The sequence below is a fragment of the Anomaloglossus baeobatrachus genome, chromosome 4, assembly GCF_048569485.1.
Source record: "Anomaloglossus baeobatrachus isolate aAnoBae1 chromosome 4, aAnoBae1.hap1, whole genome shotgun sequence".
NCBI lineage: Eukaryota > Metazoa > Chordata > Amphibia > Anura > Aromobatidae > Anomaloglossus > Anomaloglossus baeobatrachus.
The window spans coordinates 116,690,587-116,717,910 of NC_134356.1; the positions used below are offsets into that span (position 1 = coordinate 116,690,587).

Below are 27,324 nucleotides of genomic sequence, written 5' to 3' on the forward strand. Positions count from 1 at the left end.
TCGAACCAGGAGATGAGGTGCTGAAGCGTAAACGCAGAACCCATAAGCTTCACGATCAGTGGGAGAGGACCCCGTATGTTATACAGCCCACCGGATGGGAGAATGAGAAGACCTACCTGATCAGTCACGACCAGGAGAAAACCACAGCTACCGTTTCCAGGAACCACCTGAAGAAATGCCCGGATCCCCTGAAGTTGGTAGAAGAGTCCGCAGTTCCCGTGCCTCGTGGCGAGGCCACAAAGAAGGAGGTGATCCATACCGTCATGGGAGATTTCCCAGCAGACTGGCCCATGCAGAATGGTGCGGTGATTGTTCCTGTGATAATGTTCCCGCAACCCGCGGAAGAAGTGGAGACGAAAACGCCCGCCAGAGAACCAGCAGAGCCAGTGCCCAGGGATGCACCGACCCCCAGTACCCCTAGGCCTCTACCTACTCCACCCAACACCCGGGAAGAGGGACCTGTCGTCCCCGCTCCCCCGTTACCCTCTACTGACACCCTAGTACTGAGACGATCCACCCGCCCCTGTGACGGGAGTGTACAACAGAGCAAAGGATGGACGAGGCCGAGGGACGATCCAACAGGTTTATTCACAAGAACACTGGAACAGCACACGATAAGTCCACATAAAACAGATTCGGGGGCCCTTCCCGACAATCCTCGGACCGGATAACAAAGTAATCGTCCTTACAGTAGTCCAAAGAGTTCCACACAATCCCACGGGCCGCCACACAGGCCTAGCTCCGTCCGTGTCCACAGCCACCCAGGCTGGGAGCTCCTTCTCTCTTCAAGTTTCAGCTCACTCTGAAGTTACAAAAAGGGAAATGCATTGTCTGGGCTGCTTGACCAGCCCACCATGTTTGTTCAGGGGGTAGGGGTCACACATCCTATCATCAATGGTTTGGTCCATCACAGGGCTCCAATATGTCTGCCAGCCACAGTAGATGAAGGGATCCCCTGCTGTAAAGAACAATGACTATTCCTTCACTGGCCAATGCAATTACAGATTAGATACACAACTCTGGAAAGAAGAGGACAGGCTATTTACATAATCACATTAGATGCCAAGACTACAATTGTATGAGAGAGACACATTGAGACCAGTAGCTCCCCCAAGGAAATACATGAATTACAACTAATACAACCAGGGAAATATACATATCATGACATAGTATCACAGCATATACAGTGAGAGGGTAAATTACATCTTCACAGCCCCAAACTAGGCAGGCCCCCGCTTAGGTATAGGGAGACTGCCATTTAGGGGTCCGAGACTTGATTGTGTATATAAGCTGAATGAACAAATAACCAATTGCCAAGATGCTCACCTGATTAGGCTATAAAAGGACCCGTCCCCGTTGGGACTTATGTTGACCCCTGTTTAATCCCATTTGCGTAAGTGACTGCTCATGGACAAGGCCCACCCTGGCCACCCAAAAACTATTGGGCTTGTAAATATTGCCCCATGCTGCCCCCTTTACATGCCTTCCCATTCCGTTAGCCTCCGGAGAGGCAGATTGGAGGAAGGACCCGCAGCAGAGCAGGCTGGGGTCCGGTCACCACCGGGACCGGTGACCATCCTCCGGGGAGCCCTTTCACAACTGCCGGGTGCGCCGCACCGTACCCGTTCCCGCCTGGATGATCTGGCCATGTTCCTGTTTCCGGACTGGGGAAAAGGGGTGCTGCCCATTTCTTAGGGGCAGCATCAAGGCTAGGTTGTTTGGGTGGGAAAGGCGGAAGGACATGAACCCGTTCCATTAATAAAGTTATGCAACGTTAAAGTAAAATGCCTCCCGTTATGGGAAGACCTTCAGTAACCTTATGGTTGTAAAAATGTTATTATAATTGTAAATGTTTCCTGTTTTTTCCAGTTAAAAGAAAACAAAAATAAACCGGAGTTGGTCGGGCAGCCCGCGGACGGTCTGCATTAAACCAAGGGGGAATGTGACGCCCTGGACCCCAGGGGTCACAGGTAACAACACCTACCACACAACACACACACACCCATCCCTTGTGAGGACACACCCATCACCCCAAAGGGAGACCTGATGCCTCCCTCAGGGCAAGTAGGGCACACCAGGTGGGTGGAGTCAGGCGGAAAGACACGCCCACCGAGTAGACTACTGCCCTGAGGCAGGAAATACAAACAGTGTAGTCAAGAGTTTGGAGTTGTAGAGTGACAGTGACAGGAGGTGTAGAGGAGCAGAGCTGTCAGGGACCCGGGTTGGAGCCTGGGATCCCCGTAACGTCAGGCAGGCAGACGGTGGTGGCCACCTGAAGGAGTACCGGTATAGTAACTGGCGGAACCGTTGGAATCGGGCCAGGGTTAGAGCCCACCGGCCCTGAACCGGGGAGTCAACCGTTTACCGGAGCACCAGAAACCGGGTACTCAGACCCTGTCCTAGCTTAGAAGCCACTGAGTTTAGGCAAATTCACTGACTGCAGTCTGGACCTCTCGGGTTCATCCTCACCCAAAGTCCCGAAAGAAGGCAACAGCCCACCGATACCGGGTGAGAGCCACTGCCAAGGGCCAAACATCTGACGGGCCAGCGCCTGCAGGCAACCGAGGGCTCTACCGACAGGTAAACGCCGGGGAGCGGGCTACCACTGCTCAGGCAGGGGAGCCAAAAGTCAAAACAAGAGGTGCAAGGGAAAGGGGCAACCATCAGCCTCACAAGGGACACAAGCAGCCGTCTGCGAGACCCGACCATACCCGAACTTTGGTTTACCAGTGACTCTGAGTGTGAATTAATAGTGAGTACACCAGTGCCATCCGGCACGACATCGCACCGCAGCATGGCGCCCTGCACCTCGACATCATCGCCCGTCCTACCGGGCCCCGAGACACACCACCCCTACCCACGGAGGGGCTAACATCCAGGCTGTGCCTTCAACACTGATCCCGGGAGCCCCCTTCACTCCAGCCGCAGCGGTGGTGCATCCCGTCACCACGACCCGTGGGTGGCGTCATGACCCGTACAACGACAACGCGGCCCCCGGCTGCGAACCTTGTCCCACATCACCACCCCACTGCCTCCCCTTAACAAAGCGACGTGGCCCCCGGTCCGGAGGCGCTCAAGCCACCGACAACCCGAGCCCGGACCTCAAGCGGCTCGGCCCGGCCAGGGAGCGGCCAAGCCCCTCTCAGGGCGGTACAATCATGCTAATGAATACGCAGTGTCACAGGATGAACTCACTCACCTCTCTGCCACCATCGCTGGATTTCATGAGCACTACTTCAGTTTGAAGCCAGGACACGTACATCCGGCTTCATAGTGCGTATGACCAAAACTCCGGATGTACGTGTCCTGTGACGCTGTGTATTCATTAGCATGATAGCATACCCACAGGGGCCCACAGGGGCGTACTAACATGCTAATGAGGGGCGACTGGCCGGGGAACTGGCCGGGGAACTAACGCCCAGGCGGCTAGTACCCTTGCTCATTAGCATACGGTAAAATATCTTTACAAATACTTTTTCTAAAGAGCTCTTTATCTATGCTAGTGTATACAGGGATGGTTAGACAGGTATTAGCAATATGCACCCATAACTGCTTGTGAGTCTGGGTGCATATTGCATATTGGACCTGACAGGCTCCCTTTAAGGATAAATCATCAGTGTTAATGTAATGGCAACTACTTTAAAGATGTAAAAACTGGAAAAAAGATAACTCATAAGTAACGTTCATGGACCTAATCACTAGGGTAGTGGACATGGCAGGTGATATGGGGTACAGCACCAAAGGGAGCAGATTTTCTCTAAAAGTTGAGCTATTTTTTGTGATTACTGTAGATAACAGAAAATTTGAAAGCAAAGTAGAGGATGATCAATGTTAAAGGGAAGGTGTCACTTTTTTTATTTCTGTATTTTTAATAGTGATTATGAAATCAAGTATTTTTAATACAAAATTAAATTCACACTTTATTTAGTTTTTATTTAATTCTATTTTTACTGTAGCACTGGGGGCTGCCATCTTGGCTTTGCTATGTGTAACGACAGTTACTCACCTCATTTATGGCAGCGCCCTGTGCATAAGAAACAGTTGTCGGGCTCTGACCCTATACTTAACACAGACCGCTTCTGCTGTAAGCTGGATACGCCCCCTGGGCCGTCAAGATCACAGCAGAGGGAGGAGATCGCCACCATCTTTGTGGAGGTCATAGCGTATGCTGTGTGCTGCACATTCCCCTATCACCCGCTCGGGATGTGTGAGTATCGGCGCCAGGCTGCCGCTGCTACCCCATCCCCCCGCCGCTCTCCATGCTACCGCCACTCCCCCCTACCTCCCACTGCCGCTACCCTCTCCCCCTGCTGCAGCTCTCCCCGCCATCCCCGTTCCCTCCTCTCTCCACCCCGCTGCCGCTACCCTCTCAACCCCCCTGCCGCCGCTCTCCTCACTGCCACCACACCCCCCTCGCACCCCCACAACCACTCCCCCCAATCTTGTGTGCTCACCTCGGACCTCCAATCCTAGCAGCTCAGTGGGGCACAGTATACTGAGGAGCACAAAATACAACAGAGCACAATATACTGAGGAGCGTGGTATACAGCGGAATACAGCAAAGCGCAGTATACAGCGGGGTGCGGTATATAGCGGGCACGGAATACAGCGGAGCACAGTATACTGAGGAGCGTGGTGTACAGCGGAGCATGAAATACAGTGGAGTGCGGTATACTGAGGAGCGCAGTATACAGTAGGGCATGGTATATAGCAGAGCGTAGTATTCAGCAGGGCATGGAATACAGTGGAGCACAGTATACTGAGGAGAGCGGTATACAGCGGAGCATGGAATACAGCAGAGCGCTGTATACTGAGGAGTGTTGTATACTGAGGAGCGCGGTATAGAGTGGGGCACGGTATACAGCAGAGCGCAGTATACAGCGGAGCACAGAATACAGCGGAGTGTGGAATACAACAGGGCATGGAATACTGCGGGGCACAGAATACAGCGGGGTGCGGAATACAGCAGGGCGTGGAATACAGCATGGAGCGGAATAAACCAGGGAGCGGAATACAGCGGAGCACGGTGTACAGCGCGGGGCATGGTATAGAGCCGAGCACAGTATACATTGGGGCATAGTATAAAGTAGCACACTATGCCAGCAGTCCTCAGTGATACTCTAGACCAGGGGTGGGCAATTAATTTTCCCATGGGGCCACATGAGAAGTTGGGATGGTTTTAGAGGGCCGGACTAATATAATTAACTCGATTCTACTATATATATATATATATATATATATATATATACATACACGCATATATACTGTGTGTGTATATAATATATATACACATACACACAATGTATACATACATACACACACAATCCCCATATACTACATCACTACACCCGCCACATACTACACTTGTAATATACATCCCTATACACTACACCTGTAATAAACTACACTACTATACTATACTATACCACTATATACTACATCACTACACCCCTTTATACACCTGTATTATACTACACCCCTACACCCCTATATACACCTGTATTATACTACACCCCTACACCCCTATATACACCTGTATTATACTACACCACTACACCACTATATACACCTGTATTATACTACACCACTACACCACTATATACACCTGTATTATACTACACCACTACACCACTATATACACCTGTATTATACTACACCACTATATACACCTGTAATATACTACACCACTACACCACTATATACACCTGTATTATACTACACCACTACACCACTATATACACCTGTATTATACTACACCACTACACCACTATATACACCTGTATTATACTACATGTTAGGACCGGGAGGACGGGTAGGCCCAGGAGGTGGATCCACTGGACTGAACACCTCACCGAGGGCGAGGTGCCCGGTAGCCGGAGCACTATGGGTAGCAGGACAGTCCGTTCAGAGGAGTGGAGTGAAGAAGTGCCTGGGACCACGGAGTCTCTGAAGGCAGTCCGGGTGACAGAGCTCAGGTTCAGAGGCCGAGATGATGGCAGGCAGAATCCGGAACCAACGAAGCGAGGAGGTGGGTCACCACACGGATCCGGAGACGGTAGGGACTGACGAGACGGCAGACAGTCACCGTTCGTGGTTCAGGAATCGTCAGGACCGGTTGGCGAGGCAGGAACGACTCTACAAGAGAGATATGTGAGTACGAGGCAAAACACAGGAAGACCTAACTCCTAGCTTAGGAAACACGAAGAACAGGCCCAGCCCACTTGGAAAGGAACCCCCTATATACCCTGCACCTAAATCTTCAATATCCTGTTGGAGGACGCTGGCCCTTTAAGAGAGGGTCAATGACCGCGCGCGCGCCCTAATGCGCATGCGCGAGGCCCGGGTGCCAGAAGCCAGAGCAGGGAGCGGTGCACAGGAGGCAGGAGCGTTCAGCATCGCAGATGGGCGCCGGGACCGAGGATCGGGTTGCCTGGAGGACGCAGGTGAGTATGCATGGAGGCCGTGGAGCGGGGGACGCCTTGCAAAGGAGCCGGGGAGCATGGCCAGGGAGCCGGGGAGCGTGGAAGGGGAGCCGGTGAGCATGGCAGGGGGGCCGGTGAGCGTGACAGTACCCCCTCCCCCACGCCCCCCTCCCCGCAACCGGGACAGGAAGGCACGAATTAGGAGAGTACCCACATTCTCTCGGGGTTCCCAGGACCTATCCTCAGGACCATACCCAGCCCAGTCCACCAGGAAGAACTGTCGGCCCTGCACGGTCTTCATGGCCATGATATCCTTACCGCATAGATGTCATCGTCAGCAATAGGAGGAGGAGCAGAACTGGCAGCAGCGGAGAAGGGACCAAGGACAACCGGCTGGAGCAGGGAGACATGGAAGGAGTTGGGTATCCTCATCGTGGCCGGGAGCTGTAGCTTGTAGGAGACCTCATTGATCTTGCCAATGACTTTAAACGGCCCGATGTAGTGAGGACCCAGCTTGTACGATGGTAGCTTCAATCGGACGTACTTGGAAGCAAGCCAGACCAGATCTCCTGGAGAGAAACACGGAGGATCCAGACGCCTCTTGTCTGCGTGTCTCTTCATCCGCAGGGAAGCACGTCCAAGGGACGTCTTGACAGAGTCCCAAATTGTTGAAAAGTCATGGACTACAGCATCAGCAGCAGGGACATCCGAGGAAGAGGATACAGGTAATGGGACGGAAGGCTGAAGTCCGTAAATGACATGGAAGGGAGAGCTGGAGGAGGACTCACTGACGTGGTGGTTATGGGAGAATTCAGCCCAAGGAAGAAGCGTGGACCAGTCGTCGTGATGGGCGTTAACGTAGTGACGTAAGAAGGAGGTCAGGATCTGATTCACTCGTTCCACTTGGCCATTCGACTGAGGATGGTAGGCTGAAGAAAAGTCCAGAGTCACTCCCAGATGTTTGCAGAGAGCCCTCCAGAAGCGGGAGGTAAACTGAGTTCCTCTGTCGGACACAATGTGTGATGGAAAGCCATGCAACCGGAAGATGTGCTGTATGTAAGCGTCAGCAAGTTCCTGGGCAGAGGGGAGTCCAGCCATAGGGACGAAATGAGCATTTTGGAGAAACGGTCCACCACGACCCATATGACCGTATGTCCGGAGGACAAGGGCAAGTCTGTAATAAAGTCCATTGCTATGTGTTGCCACGGAACGGAGGGAATAGGCAGCGGCAGAAGACGACCATATGGCAGGTATTTGGGTGTCTTGTTCCGGGCACAAGAGGAGCAGGCTGAGACAAAGGACGCGACGTCCGTGCGAAGGGATTGTGACGACATGGGTTAAAGTTTCTTAAAATCCAGCCAGACAGCATGATAGATTGTCTATAGACGGGGGAGAAGTCCCTCATTGTTTTTACAAGACTCTTGTTGACTCAATGTACTTGTGTTGGCCACTGAAAGCTAGACGTATTGTAGTTGTGTATTGATAATGTAATTACCTTAGTAGCCATTGTCTAGACGGTGACTCCCAGTTTACATGTACACCCTCAGGCTTTCTACCCATATCATTTAAATGAACATTGTCCATGCAGCTTGAAATTCCTCCAATGGGAGAAGCAATCTTGTGCAACCAATCGATGAGGACACAGTGTACCCAAGTGGAAGGTTGTGGCTATAAAAAGGACTTCTTTAAGCCACCAGGGGTTGTTGATGGATGCTGATGGATCCAGTCTAAGCTCTTTGGAGCTGACTAGAGGATCAGGACATCTTATGGCTTCAATCTAGGGACTCCGGATCCGGTTGGAGACCATATCCACAGCCTAGGGATTTCGACTCCGGCTGCCAGGATTGTAACATCAAACCAGGACTACCTAAGGAGGACACGCAGGTTGGGACAGTTCAGTCACCTGTTGCAGACTTTGCAGACCTCAGACAGCTTGGAACCTGTGAGGCATGGACATTCTAAATCCCTGGTGAGCCAGCGGAAGGGTGAGACTCTGTTGCCTGTTACATTTGTGTGTTTTGCTGGTTATGCGTTATGTGCCGTTAATTGTTTGGGGATCCAATAAAGTCTAATTATTGTGGTTCCCTAACCCTGTGTTGTCTGAGTAGTGTTACGCCCACGGTTAAGGAGGCCGGCGTTCAGTTGGGATGAGCCCTGAGCCACGCTGTCTTTCTAAAGGCGGCGGGTTTTAGTGGACGAGAGCGCCCACTGAGCCCCGTGTCTCCACAGGGATGGCCACCAATAGTGACGTATAATTGTATTCCATGTTTTCTTCTGACCGGCATGGCCGGCTATTTTCGAGGCATGGCCCCAGTGCAACACTTTTTGTCTGTCAGGTTCTGAGACATAGGTCTTCCCGGGCGGTATCTGGGCCAGAGAGACAGGAGCCACCGGAATGATTTTGGTTGGGCAGATGATGGGTTGGGATGTCTCCTCCTCCTGTTCCATGGGCACGAATGACCTGGACAAGGCATCTGCTCGCACATTCTTATCCGTGGGCCAAAAATGGAGCTGAAAATCGAACCTGGCAAAGAACAAGGACTACCTGGCTTGCCGTGGGTTCAGTCGCTGAGCAGACCGCAGGTATTCCAGGTTCTTGTGGTCCGTGTAAATGATCACGGGGTACACTGCTCCCTCCAGAAGGTAGCGCCATTCCTCCAGAGCCAGTTTGACTGCCAATAGCTCTCGGTCACCGATGTTGTAGTTGCGTTCAGGCGCTGAGAAGCTCTTGGAGAAGAAACCGCAAGTAACCATCTTCCCAGAGGAGGACTTCTGCATGAGTACTGCTCCGGCTCCCGAGGAGGAGGCATCCACCTCCAAGGTGAACTGTCGGTTTAACTCAGGACGGTGGAGGACCGGAGAGGAAGCAAATGCCCGTTTCAGGGAGCCAAAGGCTGCGTCGGCCGCAGGGGACCAGTCCTTTGGATTAGCCCCATTCTTGGTCAAGTCAGAGAGAGGTGCAGTCAGGGCAGAGAAGCGAGGGATGAACTGACGGTAATAGTTCGCAAATCCAAGAAACCGTTGGATTGCCTTCAGTCCGGAAGGAGGGGGCCAGTTGAGAATGGAAGAGACCTTCTCTGGATCCATCTGCAGACCGGTATCAGAGATTACGTAACCCAGGAAGGGAAGAGAAGACTGCTCGAAGACACACTTCTCGTACTTGGCGTACAAACGATTCTCTCGCAGTTTTTGCAGTACCAGCTGCACGTTCTCTCTGTGGGTCTGGAGGTCCGGAGAGAAGACCAGGATGTCATCCAGATACACCACCACACAAACGTAGAGAAGGTCCCGGAACACGTCGTTCACTAATTCTTGAAAGACCGCCGGTGCGTTACACAGGCCGAAGGGCATCCCACAATACTCGTAGTGCCCATCGCGAGTGTTAAATGCGGCCTTCCATTCGTCCCCAGAGCGGATGCGGACCAGGTTGTAGGCACCCCGAAGATCCAACTTGGTAAACACACGAGCTCCTCTAAGCCGATCAAACAATTCGGGGATGAGCGGCAGGGGGTATTTATTCTTCACGGTGATTTGATTCAATCCCCGGTAGTCAATGCAGGGGCGCAGGTCGCACTCTTTCTTCTTGACGAAGAAGAAGCCTGCTCCAGCAGGAGAGGAGGATCTCCGGATGAATCCCCTTGCCAGGTTCTCAGTGATGTAGGCAGACATGGCCCTTGTTTCAGCAGGGGACAAAGGATATATCCGTCCTCGAGGTGGTGTGGTTCCCGGGAGTAGGTCGATGGCACAGTCGTATGGACGATGTGGCGGCAGTACCTCTGACTCCTTTTTATCAAAGACGTCCGTGAAGGACCAATAGGCCGAAGGCAGTCCTAGTAGGGACTCCGGAACCGGAGGTCGTCGGATGGGCTGTATGGCCCTCAAGCAGTTCTCGTGGCAAGAGGGGCCCCATCGGGTAATTTCACCAGCGCACCAGCTGACCGACGGTTCATGTGTCCGTAACCAGGGGAGTCCCAGCAGGATTTGATGAGGCATATGCGGGAGGACGTAGAAGGCGATTTTCTCAGTGTGCAGGGCACCGATGCGTAGTACAACAGGCTCGGTGATCCAAGTGATGGTGTCAGAGAGGGGTCTCCCATCTACGGAGGCAATCCCGAGGGGTTTGTCGAGTGGAGTAACCGGTACCAGGTACTTGTCCACCGTGGCCTGCTGGATGAAATTGCCTGCTGCCCCGGAATCGAGGTACGCCTCTGCCGTGAACCGCGCTCTCCTGCTGTCACTTGCACAGTCCACGTAACCGGGTCTGAGAGAGACCCAGCACCTAGGGTGGCCTCTCCTACCAACCCTAGGCTTTGGAGTTTCCCGGCCTCTCTGGACAGGAACGTAGCAGGTGTGTGCCCTCTCCGCAGTAGAAGCAGAGGCCCTTTGCGAGCCGTTCTGCTCGGCGTTGTTCGGACTGCCGCAAACGGTCAATCTGCATGGGCTCATGGACAGAGACACCAGACGACGCTGACTGAAGTACGGCGGGCTTCTGCGGAGGAGAAGAATGCCGTATCGGACATCTCTCACGGGACACCTCTTTGGATCGTTCCTGGAATCTGAGGTCCACGCGGGTGGCTAGTGCGATCAGGGCATCCAGGGTGGAAGGAACATCGCAGCCTGCTAGCTCGTCCTTAATACGACTGGAGAGTCCTTCCCAGAAGGCGGCGGTGAGGGCTTCATTGTTCCACCCCAATTCTGAGGCCAAGGTGCGAAAGCGGACGGCATATTGGCCCAAAGTCGAGGTCCCCTGACGTAGCCTGAGGAGTGATGAGGCGGACGCGGCGGCACGTCCGGGTTCGTCAAAGGTGGTTCTAAACGCTTGCAGGAATTCCTGGATGTTAGCAGTTACAGGGTCCTCCTTCTCCCACAAGGGGTTCATCCAGGCCAGTGCCTCACCCTCTAGATGGGACATCACAAACGCCACCTTGGCTTGGTCGGAGGCAAACAGATGCGGCAGCAGCTTGAAGTGGAGGGAACACTAATTCAAGAATCCTCTGCAGGTCTTAGGATCTCCGGCATATCGGGGTGGAGAGGCCAAGCGGAGGTTAGAGGCTTCCGAGGAAGCCACCACGGGAACCGCAGCCGTGGACTGTGCTGCAGAAACCTGGGATGCCCGGGACGTGGCTGTTGCTTGCAGCGTGTTCAGGCGGGTATCCACTGAGGACATAAAGGCCAGCATGTGGGACTGGGTCTCGCACTGTCGGACGAGTTCCTGCTGCATACCGCCCAGCTGGGACGCTAGTGCTTCGGCGGGATCCATGGCCTGTTCTTACTGTTAGGACCGGGAGGACGGGTAGGCCCAGGAGGTGGATCCACTGGGCTGAACACCTCACCGAGGGCGAGGTGCCCGGTAGCCGGAGCACTATGGGTAGCAGGACAGTCCGTTCAGAGGAGTGGAGTGAAGAAATCCCTGGGACCACGGAGTCTCTGAAGGCAGTCCGGGTGACGGAGCTCAGGTTCGGAGGCCGAGATGATGGCAGGCAGAATCCGGAACCAACGGAGTGAGGAGGTGGGTCACCACACGGATCCGGAGACGGTAGGGACTGACGAGACGGCGGACAGTCACCGTTCGTGGTTCAGGAATCGTCAGGACCGGTTGGCGAGGCAGGAACGACTCTACAAGAGAGATATGTGAGTACGAGGCAAAACACAGGAAGACCTGACTCCTAGCTTAGGAAACACGAAGAACAGGCCCCGCCCACTTGGAAAGGAACCCCCTATATACCCTGCACCTGAATCTTCAATATCCTGTTGGAGGACGCTGGCCCTTTAAGAGAGGGTCAATGACCGCGCGCGCGCCCTAATGCGCATGCGCGAGGCCCGGGTGCCAGAAGCCAGAGCAGGGAGCGGTGCACAGGAGGCAGGAGCGTTCAGCATCGCAGATGGGCACCGGGACCGAGGATCGGGTTGCCTGGAGGACGCAGGTGAGTATGCATGGAGGCCGTGGAGCGGGGGACGCCTTGCAAAGGAGCCGGGGAGCGTGGCCAGGGAGCGTGGAAGGGGAGCCGGTGAGCATGGCAGGGGGGCCGGTGAGCGTGACACTACACCACTACACCACTATATACACCTGTAATATACTACACCACTACACCACTATATACACCTGTATTATACTACACCACTACACCACTATATACACCTGTAATATACTACACCACTACACCACTATATACACCTGTATTATACTACACCACTACACCACTATATACACCTGTAATATACTACACCACTACACCACTATATACACCTGTAATATACTACACCACTACACCACTATATACACCTGTAATATACTACACCACTACACCACTATATACACCTGTAATATACTACACCACTACACCACTATATACACCTGTAATATACTACACCACTACACCCCTATATACACCTGTATTATACTACACCACTACACCACTATATAGTACACCACTACACCCCCCCATATACCACACCTGTAAAACTACATTCCCATATACTGCACCCCTACACCCCAAATATTTGTCAACAGTTAACCCCCCCCCACCCATTGCCCCCGCAGGATACTAGTAACCACTCACCTGTCTTCTTATTGTCCCCTCCTCAGGCTCCTCCGTCCGCTGAGCGGCTTCTCTTTCACATGCCCAGGCTGCATCGACGCTGTATTCCTAGGAGCTGCTGCTTCTCTCCGTGCGGCCCCGGCTGCTGCAGCGTCTTCTGCTGCCGGGCGGGAACTTTTCAAATGACACACGCGCGCCGTACTGACGATATCAGGGCGCGCGTGTGTCACACAGAGCATCTGCCGGGCAGGGAACAGAGGACAGATTCCTGCGTTTCGCTGCCTGCACTGACTGTGCGGAGCTGCAGGATTTGTCCTCTGTTTCCTACCCGGCACGCAGCGTGTGATGAGGGCAATCTGGCCACGCGCCTCCCGGAGCCTGGAGCTCCGGACAACAGGTCAGATTGCCCTCATCAGTGACCGGCCAGCAAGGACGCCCTGAGCCAGGCGGGCCGGTCACAGAGAGTAGGCGGGCCGGATGTGGCCCGCGGGCCGCCCCTTGCCCAGGTCTGCTCTAGACATTAGGATCCCTTTGCGGTCACCAACAAAATAGCTTCGCAGTGTGATCCTAAATTTCATCCTCCCTTATCCTTTTAAAAATAAATAATAATATTTAAACATAACATTAAAAATGAATACTCTACAGTTTTTTAGTTATTGATTTTTTTTTTTTTTACAACACCTTCCCTTTAACTGAAGAAGGAGGGAAGAAATGACATAAGATATACAATAGTCCAAAAACTCATAAGTGGTTTCATGTGCTGACCTCTTCGGCTACTGAAGTTAAAAAGCATGCCAAGAGTGCCAGTTTTGCTGCTGTGTCATATTTACTTATTAATTATCTGTTTTGGTGCTTGCAGACATATACAATACTTTCTTACATATGTTACAGTCACCAACACTAATAATGTTTTATTAGGACCCCTTCTCAAAACGTCTTGAACATAGAAGAGGATATCAAAACATGCAGACTATCAGGTAAGCTTAAAAAGGATCCTATTGTTCCATTTATTAATACTACATGCACATTCAGAAGATTCAAAATGTCTACACGCCCCTGTTAAAATGTCAGGTTTTTGTCATGTAAAAAAGGTCAGTACGGGTTTGTAGACACCAAACATGTAAACTTTTACTTTTATCTAAGTGGTGAAATAATTCAGAAGTTCTTTTAACGTCATTTTCCGAGACTCGTAGCGTTCTCATTTTTCGAGATCTGGAGCTCAGTGATGGCTCATTTTTTTGCATTTTGGGCTGGTGTATTTAATTATACCATGTTTGCATAGATATGATGTTTTGATTGCCTGTTATTGCATTTTAATGCAATATTGCGGCAACCAAAAAAACTTAGTTTTGGCGTTTGGAATTTTTTTCTTGCTGCGCCCTTTACCGATCAGATTAATTGCCTTTTATATATTTTGATCAGGCATTTTTTAATGCAGAGATACCAAATATGTGTGTTTTTTATTTTATTTGTATTGTTTTATTCTCAATGAGGGGAAAAAGGGGGGGGGGTGATTTGAACTTTTAGGTTTTTTAATTTTTTTAATATTTTTTTTTAAAAAAAAACACCTTTTTTTACAATTTTTATTGATTTTACTAGTCCCCCTAGGAGACTCTATGACCGTACTGTCTTATCGCTTGTGCTGATCAGAGCGATGCTATCGCTTTGATCAGTAGAAATGATGTGTTCCTGTGAGTATTGGCGCTCTGCTGGCATTCACAGGAAGTGAGTCCTGACAGCGATAAGGGTCATCATCTGACCCACACTGTAATGGCAACATATTGGAACCCTATGATGGCATCACGGGGCCGCCGATGGCGGTGGGGAATAATGCGATATCCGCTGGAGCGCATTAGATTTCAGAGTTGGGCAGCGCAATCTAAGCGGGTTAACAGGCGTGGGGTCTCCGATCCACCCTCGTCTGTTAGCCACACATGTCTGCTGATCTGGTGGACTAGTAGGAGGCGAACTAGGCCATATATATATTTCCTAGGTCGTGAAGAGGCTAAAGTCATTGTGATTAACTCCACATAAAGTTTAGCTGTTCTTTAGGATTTTTCTGACATTTTCTTAGTTGCATTTTAAAGAAAAAGCCATTGTAGTTGATTATCTTGCAATAAGCAAAGGTATTTCATTGCTAAAAATTATGTCAGGAGAAGGGTACTAAAATATTTTCAAGGCATTAGACACACAATTGAACATTGTGAAGATGGTTATTGAGAAGTTGCTTCCATTTGGCACAACAGTGACATTACCTAGAACCGGATATCCCTCAAAACTTGATGAAAAGTGAAGAATAAATTTGGTCCAGGAGGCTGCCAAAAGGCACACAGCAAAATTAAAGGAGCTGCAGAAATTTCTGGCAATTACTGTTTCTGTACTGCATATGATAAAATTCTCTCATATTCTTTTTTATGTCTGGTCTGTTGGGTTGGGTAGCAATACGGAAGCCTACTCTTACAAAGAAACACATCTATTCCCGGGTACATTTTGTCAACATTTATATCACATGTGCTAAAAGTATGTGGGAAAACTTGTTACAGTCTGATGACATCAAGGTTCAACTGTTTGGCTATAATTACAAAAGGTATGTTTGGCACAAAGCCAAGACTGCACATCATAAAAAAAAACATACCCAAAGTGAAACATGATGGAGCCAGCATTATGCTTCATAGCTGATTTTTGACAACTGGAACTGGGGCTTTACTCAAGGTGGAGAGAATAATGAATAGTTTCAAATATCAATTTTGCAACAGACCTTCAGGCCTGTGCTAAGAAGCTGAAGATGAAGTGGAATTTCACCTTTCAGCACAACAATGACCATGAGCATAACTCTAAAAAAAAATAGCTTGGCCAGATCAGAGTTTTGAAATATCTCACACAGAATGCACACCTGAATCCAATGGAAAAATCTGTAAGTGACCTGGACAGGACTGTACACAGGAGAAGCCCTCACAATCTGACAGATTTTGAGTATTACTGCAAAGAAGAGTGGCCAAAAATTGCCAATTCTAAATGTGCAATGCTGATGGTGGACTAAAACAAAAAAGACTGAATGTTGTCACAAATTCTAAGGGTACTTAAAAAAAAAACTATTAGTTTAAAGGGTGTTCATATTTATGCAACCACCTTATTTTAGTTCTTTATTGAATTATTTTATTTTTCCACCCCAAACAGATATCAGTTTATCATTCAATTGAATGGTAAATATTATAAGTGACATTAAAGGGAATCTGCTACCAGGTTTTTCCCTTATGAGCTGCGGCTACCACCAGTAAACCCTCATATACAGCATTCCACAATCTAATATATAAAGCTGAGAGTGTGTGTGTGTGTGTGTGTGTGTGTGTGTGTGTGTGTGTGTGTGTGTGTGTGTGTGTGTGTGTGTCCGCTAAAGGAATTCGCACCGTCGCATTTACAATCACGAAATTTTGCACAGACACCCCATTTAACTCCGGAACGTCATAGACTATGTTTTGAGAGGAAAATTTAACCCAGCACTTTACAGTTATATGCCAACAAACCTGACCTGCTTACATTAAAGTGAATGGAGCTGGGAGCTACAGATCATTAATAGGATCGCTGATTGGTTGCTATAGGAACAAATAAAAATTGTTTATATAAGAACCTTCTGTGTGACATAATATGATTTCTGTGGAGAGACGGACACAGACAGAGACAGACTGAGAGACAGACAGACAGGGGAAGAGGCAGAAAGGGAAAGAAACAGGCAGATAAAGAGACAGGCAGGGAAAGGGACATACAGGGAAAGAGACAGACAGGGAAAGAGACAGAGAGACACAGACAGGGAAGGAGGCAGACAGGGACAGACAGGGAAAGAGACAAAGAGAGAGACAGACAGACAGAGACATACAGGGAAAGAGGCACACAGAGGCAGACAGGAAAAGAGTCAGAGAAAGAGACAGACAGTGAAACAGACAGACAGAGAAAGAAACAGGGAATGAGACAGACAGAAAGAAAGAGGCAGACAGGGAAAGAGACAGACAGAGGTAGAGACAGACAGACAGGGAAAGAGACAGACAGAAAGAGACAGACAAGCAGAGACACACTTGGGAAAAGACAGACAGGGAAAGAGACAGACAGAGACAGACAGAGACAGAGACAGACAGACATGGAAAGAGACAGATAGGGAAAGAGACAGAAAGACACAGACAAAGAGACAGACAAAGTGACAGACACAGATAGACACAGACAAAAAGAAAGACAGACATAGACAGACAGGGAAAGAGACAGACAGGGAAAGAGACAGACAGGGAAAGAGACAGACAGGGAAAGAGAGACACAGACAGGGAAGGAAGCAGATAAGGGACAGACAGGGAAAGAAACAAAGAGAGAGACAGACAGACAGAGACATACAGGGAAAGAGGCAGACAGAGGCAGAGAGGAAAAGAAACAGAGAAAGAGACAGACAGTGAAAGAGACAGACAGAGAAAGAAATAGGGAAAGAGACAGACAGAAAGAAAGAGGCAGACAGGGAAAGAGACAGACAGACAGAGAAAGAGACAGACAGACAGAGAAAGAGACAGACAGACAGACAGAGAAAGAGACAGACAGAAAGAGACAGACAAGCAGAGACACACAGGGGAAAAGACAGACAGGGAAAGAGACAGACAGAGACAGACAGAAACAAACAGAGACAGACAGACATGGAAAGAGACAGATAGGGAAAGAGACAGAAAGACACAGACAAAGAGACAGACAAAGTAACAGGCAAAGTGACAGACAGACACAGAGACACAGACATAAAAACAGACAGACACAGACAGACGGGGAAAGAGACAGACAGGGAAAGATACAGACATACAGACACACAGACAGACAAAGAGATATAGAGACAGAGGGATAGAGAGAGAGACACACAGAGGCTGGGACAGAGGGGGACTGGGAAATAGACAATTACTATCCCGGGCAATGCCAGGTACTACAGCTAGTACTGTATATAAGTGCCCAGGCCAGTCTGTAGAATGTAAAAAACACCTTGATAATACTCACCTAGGGACAGTACAGTCTGATGGGTGTCCCTGGTCTCCGTCCAGCGCCTCCTTCATCTTGAGCGATCACCATTCTCCTGCCCAGCCCCGTGTGCCTGTGTGTCGTCCAGAGGTAAGGGGTACTCAGATCTGACTTCTGTAGGTATCACGGTGGCGTGACCCGGTCTGTGATCCCAGGCTCCACAACCAAAAAGGGGGATTATGTACAGGGGATTTTGTAAGTCTATGATCCGTGACGCCACCCATGGTGTGCGGTGAGGTAATGGAGCACCGTCGCTGCCAGTCAGAGGATCCCGGGGATGGTGATGGGCAGCAAGGTAGTGATTTTCCCTCCACAAGTAGGGTGTTGTTGTCCCGGGACCCCAATGTAATGGATTGGGGAGTGACAGGTGCAGTCCACGGCTTGGACTGGGTGGTGCAGGAGTACTCACAGTATAAGGCAATAACTGACACGAGTCCAGGAATTAATCAAGTTGCTGGTAACTGGTGCCCACGGCTGCTGTGAGGATGGGTCCCACACCCATGTGTGTAATTCAGGTATTTTTCTCCTGCCTGATGTCTGTGTCTGCTCCGTGCACAGGTCCGGACAGGGTCCTGACAGTCGGCACCGGCGGGCCACTTCCCTGCCCCGGTCCACTCCGTTTCCCTACAAGTGGCTGGCGTATTTCTGAGGCCCTTGATGCCACTCCTCCTAGCTCCACAATGGAGCTTCTTCCAGACTTCTCTTCTCCTGCAGACTGACTACAGCTCAAACTCTGCTCTGCCCTTCCTAAGCTCCGCTCGCTCCCTCCCATTTTCCTGGGGATGGGTGAGTAGGGCCTGATTGGCTGGTGTGTATCTGTGTGGGAAACACCCCAAGGGAGAGTGAGATCTGCACCAAAAAGATGGATGCGGACCTCTGTGACACCCTAATTTTGCCAGGGCGGCACACCTGATACATCCTGCATCATTCACAGAGAGGCCTCCATTGCGCTCCTGTACATGTGCACTTTGATCAGCCCTGCTGAGGGCAAAGTACTCTAATGCGCAGGTGCGAGAAAAGGTCGAAAACCACCCACGCATGCACGCTACAGTACTTTGATCTGCCCGCAGCTGGGCAGATTAAAGTGTGCATGCATACAGTGCTGGGCAGGAAGATGGCAATTGCTCAAAATAGAGGAGGCGCCAAACTGAAAGCAGAGATACACATCCGACCAGACCGCCCACTAGTTGAGTATTATAAAATGGTTTTTGACATTCTACAGAGCAGCTTGGGCTCTTATATACAATATTCTGGAATGCTATAAGGGCTCACTGGTGGTGGCTGCAGCTCATAAGGGGAAAAACCTGGTGACAGGTTCCCTTTAAAAGTGGAAAAAGTTCTTAAAGCACCACTCCAGCATTTTTCTTTATTGCACCATTAGAGTGGTGCTTTAAATCTTATTCACCTGCCCCCTGTATTACACTCACCTTCCGGCAGCTTCATCTTCTATTGCCACTGGCCCAGTCGATCTCTGGTGAATTGTGACCTACCGGCATAGCCAGTGTTTCATGGAGCGTGCTGGATTTCACATCTCAATGCATCTCTATGAGAGCCTCATTCTGGCCTGGTTCTGGCTCTCACAGACATGCATTGGGAGCTTGTGACATAACATGACTCCAGGTCAGTTAGAAGTTAAAGTTAAAAGATGGCACTGCAGGAGCAGAGTTGTGTTGGTAAAAGGTGAAGCTGCCGGAAGGTGAGTATTTGACAGGGGGCAGGGGGCTTATATTTAAAGCGCCACTCCAGCACTGAAAAAAAAGCAAAAAAAAAAACCGCTGGAGTGGTGCTTTAAATGATTTTTCTTGGTATGATTTTATTACATGACATAAACCTGGCTTTGTAGGCTTTTTATATCCAGTGTATATGCAAACTTTGCACGTTTTCCAACAATTGAAGATACATTTAGGCTAGGTGTACACTTTCTCAAATACCTGAAAGGTTATATTGCGGTCTGCTCATTCCTATCACGTGACCGTCAGGCTCCGTGACCTCTGAGATCCGGTGATGTCATGTGGGCCGGACTTGGTAATGTCAGGTCAACTGGAAGTTGGCGTGACTTCAGCGGGGCTCAGAGGTCACAGAGCCCTGGGGTCACGTGATGGGGATGAGTGGACCGCAATAGCGTCGCTCAGAGGTACAATTTACTACACAAGGTATTTGAAAAAAGCCTTCTCTATGAGCTTTACATTGATGTGGCCACTAATGCCTAGTAGTGAACCACCCCTTTAATACTAAAACAATCATACTCTTGGCAAACTATTAAAACCAGATAGTAATAGAACTCTAATTTTTTACTTTGACCTATGTTTCCATAGAATATTAGAATATGCAATAATAGGCATCAATTTAAGCAGTAGATTAGGTCGGAAAATACAGAACAGCGTAACTACTGATGGATTTATAGACTGTCTCCCTACAAAGTGTTATGACTAAATACAATTTCTTAATATAATCATCTGGCAAGGGCAAAGCAACAAAAGGTTGTATTGCAAAACAGATACTTATTAAATTCAGCAAACATTAATCATTTCTATGCCTAAGTCATTTCTATGACAGGGAAGCTGTTCTCACTCACACATACTTGGTTGCACTTTGACAGATAGATGGACTGTTGGAAGGAAAAAAATGTAACGTTACTCCATGCAATGTTAACGATGTGCCCATCCCTCCATGAAATCATATATTCATATAGTATATGTTAATTAACTAAGTCCTTTATCATATTTATTAGCTATATTAGATGGATATGTTTGGGTACTGTGACACATTCAAAGGATATCACGAACATAATATACACTAAAAGAGTTTTAGTTTGGCAATACACAAGTTGAAATAAAAAAAAAGTCAATATTATGACAGTAAATGTCAAAAGTGTTTGCGCCTAATTTTTCTAGAAGAAATCTATTAAACTTACTTAAACTTCTATTTACCTGGGGTCCTAAAAGAACTATTCCTATTCTACTAAAGCCAGTAAGTTCTTCTCATTGGAGGTCCCGTAATAAATAAGGTAAAGTAGCATGGACCATGCACATCAACTCCAGTCCTTAAAGTGTAACCAATGTTTTAATTTTTATTTCATAAATCAATAGTACACATGAAAAGAAGCAACTTTGTAATATATCTTATCAGAGACATTTGCTTCTTTCTCTGCAGAATTGATCAGTCATTACCAAAATGACCTTGTACTAACCAATAGGCCAGACCGCATATCAAATATACAAGTTGGGGGTTACTTGGGGAATAGTGATCACAAAATAATAAGTTTTCATGTATTCTTTAGTAAGATGTATAGTAGAGGGGCTACAAGGACACTAAACTTCAGGAATGCAAATTTTAAACGGTTGAGAGATGATCTTAGTGCAATAAACTGGGATGATGTACTAAGTAATAAAAGTACACAAAGCAAATGGGAGACTTTTATGAGCATCCTGAATAGGGCTTGTGCAGAAAATATACCCTATGGGAACAAACATGCTAGAAATAGGAGGAAACCCCTATGGCTAAATAGAGCTGTAAGGGAAGCAATAAATGAAAAACAGAAAGCCTTAAAAAAATTAAAGAGGGTAGGTAGTGATGAGGCATTATATAATTATAGAAAATTAAATAAAATATGTAAAAAGCAAATTAAGTTAGCTAAGTTTGAGACAGAGAGACTCATTGCGAGAGAAAGTAAAAATAATCCTAAAATATTCTTTAACTACATAAACAGTAAAAAACTGAAAAGCGATAGTGTTGGCCCCCTTAAAAATAGTCTTGGTGAAATGGTGGAAGGGGATGAGGGTAAAGCCAACCTGCTGAATGACTTTTTTTCTACGGTTTTTATACAAGAAAATGCCATGGCAGATGACATGACCAGTGATACCATAAATTCACCCTTGAATATTACCTGCTTACCCAGCAGGAAGTACGCCGCCGCCTCGAAATCACTAAGGTTGACAGATCTCCGGGCCCGGATGGCATACACCCCAGAGTACTACAGGAATTGAGTTCTGTGATAGATAGACCATTATTTTTAATCTTCTCAGATTCCTTAATAACAGGGTCGGTACCGCAGGACTGGCGCATAGCAAATGTGGTGCCAATATTCAAAAAGGGGACAAAAACTGAGCCGGGAAATTATAGGCCGGTAAGTTTAACCTCTACGGTTGGTAAAATCCTTGAGGGTTTCTTGAGAGATGCTATACTGGAGTATCTCAAGAAAAATAACCTTATGACAGAGTATCAACATGGGTTTATGAGGGATCGATCCTGTCAAACTAATTTGATCAGCTTCTATGAAGAGGTAAGTTCAAGCCTGGACCAGGGAAATGCAGTGGATGTTGTGTATATGGACTTTTCAAAAGCTTTTGATACGGTGCCACACAAAAGGTTGGTACATAAAATGAGAATAATGGGGATAGGGGAAAATATGTGTAACTGGGTTAAAAACTGGCTCAGTGATAGGAAACAAAGGGTGGTTATTAATGGTACGTACTCGGACTGGGTCTCAGTTCATAGTGGGGTACCACAGGGGTCAGTATTGGGCCCGCTCCTTTTCAACATATTTATAAATGACCTTGTTGGGGACATGCGGAGTAGAATTTCAATATTTGCAGATGATACTAAACTCTGCAGGGTAATCAATACAGAGGAGGATAATTTTATATTACAGGGAGATTTATGTAAATTGGAGGATTGGGCTGAGAAGTGGCAATTGAAGTTTAATGTAGATAAATGTAAGGTCATGCACTTGGGTAGAGGAAATAACATTATGATTATGTACTTAATTGTAGAACACTGGGTAAAACAGACACAGAAAAAGACTTGGGTGTATGGGTGGATGGTAAACTTCACTTTAGTGGACAGTGTCAGGCAACTGCTGCCAGGGCTAATACAATAATGGGATGTATTAAAAGAGGTATAAGTGTTCATGAAAAAAATATAGTTCTACCTCTGTACAAGTCACTAGTGCGACCGCACTTAGAATACTGTGTACAATTCTGGTCACCGATATATAAGAAGGACATAGCTGAACTGGAGAGGGTGCAGAGAAGAGCCACCAAGATTATTAGAGGAATGGGTGGGCTGCAATACCAAAACAGGTTATTAAACTTGCGGTTATTTAGTTTGGAAAAACGAAGGCTTAGGGGGGATCTTATCACAATGTATAAATATATGAGGGGACAGTACAGAGACCTTTCCAAAGATCTTTTTACACCTAGGCCTGCGACTGGAACACGGGGGCATCCGCTACGTCTTGAGGAAAGAAGGTTTAATCATAATCACAGACGAGGATTCTTTACTGTACGAGCAGTGAGACTGTGGAACTCTCTGCCGCATGATGTTGTAATGAGTGATTCACTACTAACATTTAAGCAGAGCCTGGATGCCTTTCTTGAAAAATTTAATATTACCAGTTATGTATATTAGATTTTATGACAGGGTATTGATCCAGGGAACTAGTCTGATTGCCGGATGTGGAGTCAGGAAGGAAATTTTTTCCCCATTGGAACTTGTTTGCCACATTGGGGTTTTTTTGCCTTCCTCTGGATCAACATGTTAGGCTACGGGTTGAACTAGATGGACTTAGGCGGGCTTTGCACGCTGCGACATCAGTAACAATGTGTTACCGATGCTGCAGCGATAGTCCCGCCCCCGTCGCACGTTCGATATATAGTGAAAGTTGCCGTAGCGATTATTATCGCTACGGCAGCTTTACACGCACATACCTGCCGTGCGACGTCCCTCTGGCCGGCGACCCGCCTCCTTCCTTAGGGGGCGGGTCGTGCGGCGTCACAGTGACGTCACACGGCAGGCGGCCAATTGAAGCGGAGGGGCGGAGATGAGCAGGATGTAAACATCCCGCCCACCTCCGTCCTTCTCATTGCAGCCGGCGGCAGGTAAGGTGAAGTTCCTCGCTCCTGCGGCTTTATACACAGCGATGTGTGCTGCCGCAGGAGCGAGGAACAACATCGCACCTGTCGCTGCACCGGCATTATGGAAATGTCGGAGGCTGCAGCGATGATACGATAACGACGCTTTTGCGCTCGTTCATCGTATCAAAAAGGATTTGCACGTTGCGATATCGACTGCGACGCCGGATGTGCGTCACTTTCGATTTGACCCCACCGACATCGCACGTGCAATGTCGCAACGTGCAAAGCCCGCCTTAGAGTCTCCCTTCAACCTTAAAAACTATGATACTATGATGATACTATGAAAATTGTCTCTTCACGGAGGAAGGAGACGAACTCTAGTGCCACCTATTGGAAGTATCAATCCTAGAAGTGAAAAGTGACTCCCCATCGAGCCTTGTCATATGACTTATTATTTATGCCAGATCAGAACCTCAATTTGCAGACACGGTGTTTCAGGCTGATTGCCCCTCGTCAGTGGAAAGTAGGAGATCTGATATGGCTGTATGAAAAGCTATAATGGGGTCTAAGGGGAAAAATTTTCTCCTTGCGGAAACTGACAAACCAATCTGGTTGCCAGTGAGGGGTCTTATAGCTGCAATGATCCTCTGGGAAGTATTCAAATTGTCTCTTCAGAGAGGAAGGAGAAAAACTTTAGTGCCACCTGTTATAAGTGACAGTCCTAGAAGCCAAAAGTGACTCTCCACCCCCGAAACACCATATCTACAAATTGAGGTTTTGATCTGGCATAAATCCTAAGTCATATGACAAGGCTCATTGGAGAGTCACTTTGTACTTCTAGGATTGCTACTTTCAATAGGTAGCACTAGAGTTCGTCTCCTTCCTCCCTGAAGAGACAATTTGAATACTTCTCAGAGGACCATTGCAGCTATAAGACTCCTCGCCACTAACAGCCAGATTGGTCTGTCAGTCTACGGAAGGAGAAAAGTTTTCCCCTTAGACACAATTCTGAGGTAAAATCTGTATTTAGTGAAGACTTTCCCATTATTTAGATAGGAGATGTCGGTTGTTACTGATTTGGTGAAGACTGAAGAGTCTTAAATAAACTAGGATAGTAAAGGAATGCTTGCCCACAAATATCTATTCTTCTCTACTCCACAATACATTGTCACACTGGGCTTATGTTCTCAGTGGAAGAGGGGCAGCTTCTCTCTTGAGAGGGCAATGGATAAGGTGTGCTAAAATTTCACAAATTGTCTCTTCAGGGAGGAAATGATGAACTCTAGTGCCACCTATCGAAGTAGCACTCCTAAAAGTCACAATTGACCCTTTAACAAGCCTTGTCATATGACTTAGGATTTATGCCAGCTGTGAACCTCAATTTGCAGACATTGTGTTTCAGGGTGATTGCCCCTCGTCAGTGCAAAGTATGGCATAAACCCTACGTCATTCGACAAGGCTCGATAAATGGCCACTTTTGACTTGTAGTATTGCTACTTCCAATAGGTGGCACTAAAGTTTGTCTACTTCCTCTGTGAAGAGACAATATACATATTTCCCAGAGGAGCATTGCAGCTATAAGTTTCCTTACTATTGCCATACCAGATTGGTGGTCAATCTCTGCAGGGAGATAAGCTTTACCCTTAAGAATTCACAAAACACACCTATCTAAAATCTTACTACGATATAAGGAAATTAAATAAATTACAAGAGGACAAGAGTAAAGTGCAAAAGATATATATGCTTTATTAGGACGTACAGTGTACGTCCTAATAAAGCATATATATCTTTTGCACTTTACTCTTGTCCTCTTGTAATTTATTGTCATGATGAGTAGTGCTGGCACCGCCTTTGCCTTACCATGGCAGAACTGGTGCTCATAATTAAAGCTGTTACTATGAGAATTGTTTTGTTGATATAAGGAAATTATAGTACTTCTTTATCTGTTAATGTGCTTAAAGACCGGCTAGTTCTCTGGAGAGTCCATCTTCCGCCAGTGGTATCTGATGACTGTTAGAAGATTTCTGTGGCCGCATATGGACTCTGCAGTGACCTATCAAAATTGGGTTGTACTTTTGTCGAAGAATTGTACTTCAAGATACTGAGAATTTTATACTGAACTTGCCTATTGCTGAGGTGACCATGGATATGATGCTATTTTACAGAAAGAATGCACTTTTCAGAAGTCATGATAATTTTTGATCAAACATATCCTCATGTGAATGCTAAAAAAGTATACGCAGTAGGGATGTCTGAAATAATTGTGCTTTTTTGTTAGAGACAACGTAGTAAAGGTTGTGGTGTATTACCAGCAGCTAAATTATGAATTGATAGAAGAAGTTCCTTCCATGCAGGTAAGACTATAGATTGCCTTACAATAATTTAAAGTTTGAAAATAAAATTTTAAAAGCAAGTTGACCACGAAGTGGATTGGGGTCACAGAAAGCTCACAAGTCTCTTTTATATAGGGCTCATAATGTATTTAGGACACTATGTGGGGCTCACATTTTATATATATAAAGAGGTTATGTGGGGACTTACGCTGTATTTGGGAGACTAAAGGCCCTGTCACACACAGATAAATCTGCGGCAGATCTGTGGTTGCAGTGAAATTGTGGACAGTTGTCGCGGACGGAGGAGGGGACGCTGCGCTCTCCCACTGCTCGGGTCCGGCTGCCGCTGCTGCTGCGGCCTCTGCTGTTCGGTGGCTCGAGCGATGGGCCGGATCCCGGGGACTCGCGGCGCTCCTCGCCCGTGAGTGAAAAGGGGTTTGGTTTTGGGGATTTATTGTCCGTGACGCCACCCACGGTTGTGGTGATTGTGTGGAGACCACCGCTGCTCTGTATGGGGATCCCGGGAGCGGTGACAGGGAGCAGCTCTGTTGTTATTTCTCCCCTCCGTGGGTAGGGGGTTGGTTGTCCCCGGGCCCGGTGATGGGGTAGGAGTGGATGGCAGGCCAGGTGCGGGGCCTGGTGAGGTGCAGGGTCGCGGGGGCAGCGCTGTGCCGTACGGCACGGTGGTACTCACTCAGCCTGAGACGTTGACACAGTTCTCGGTAAAACACACGGCTGGAAACACGGTTCCCACGGACGGCTGCTGTTGCTTTTCCCCGGTAGTTAACGGTGACTGTCTCTTTCCCTGCACCTTGTGTAATGTTGGTAGCGATGGGTTCCCACCGGTAACCCGCTCCCCGCATTGGATATGGGCCGGAGGAGCCCCTCTTTGCCCGCAGGTGCTGGCCCTGAGAAACTGGTGCCTTGGCGGTGGCGGTGTCTCTCTCCTACGGTTGGACTGTTGCCTTCAATCGGGACTTAGTTGCTGGGAGACCCGGAGGTCCCCTTCACTGACGGATTTGGCAAATTCATGGCGACTCCTAGCCTTGCCGGGATCCGAAAGGCCCCTGCCAATGGTGCTGGCTTCTCTTCGTATACCGGTCCGGTACCGCCGGGCCACCACCCATCCACGGTCCTTTCG

General features: G+C 48.3%; 1 protein-coding gene across 1 annotated transcript in view; it reads left to right on the forward strand.

The window, feature by feature from the left end:
* Positions 1-27,324, forward strand: part of LOC142301283 (epithelial sodium channel subunit beta-like) — an 88,483-nt gene that overhangs the window by 54,702 nt on the left and 6,457 nt on the right. Inside the window, exons 8-9 of the mRNA XM_075342312.1 lie at positions 13,880-13,938; positions 26,129-26,204. Of these exons, the coding sequence (XP_075198427.1) occupies positions 13,880-13,938; positions 26,129-26,204 (135 nt within the window). The remainder of the gene's footprint in view (positions 1-13,879; positions 13,939-26,128; positions 26,205-27,324) is intronic.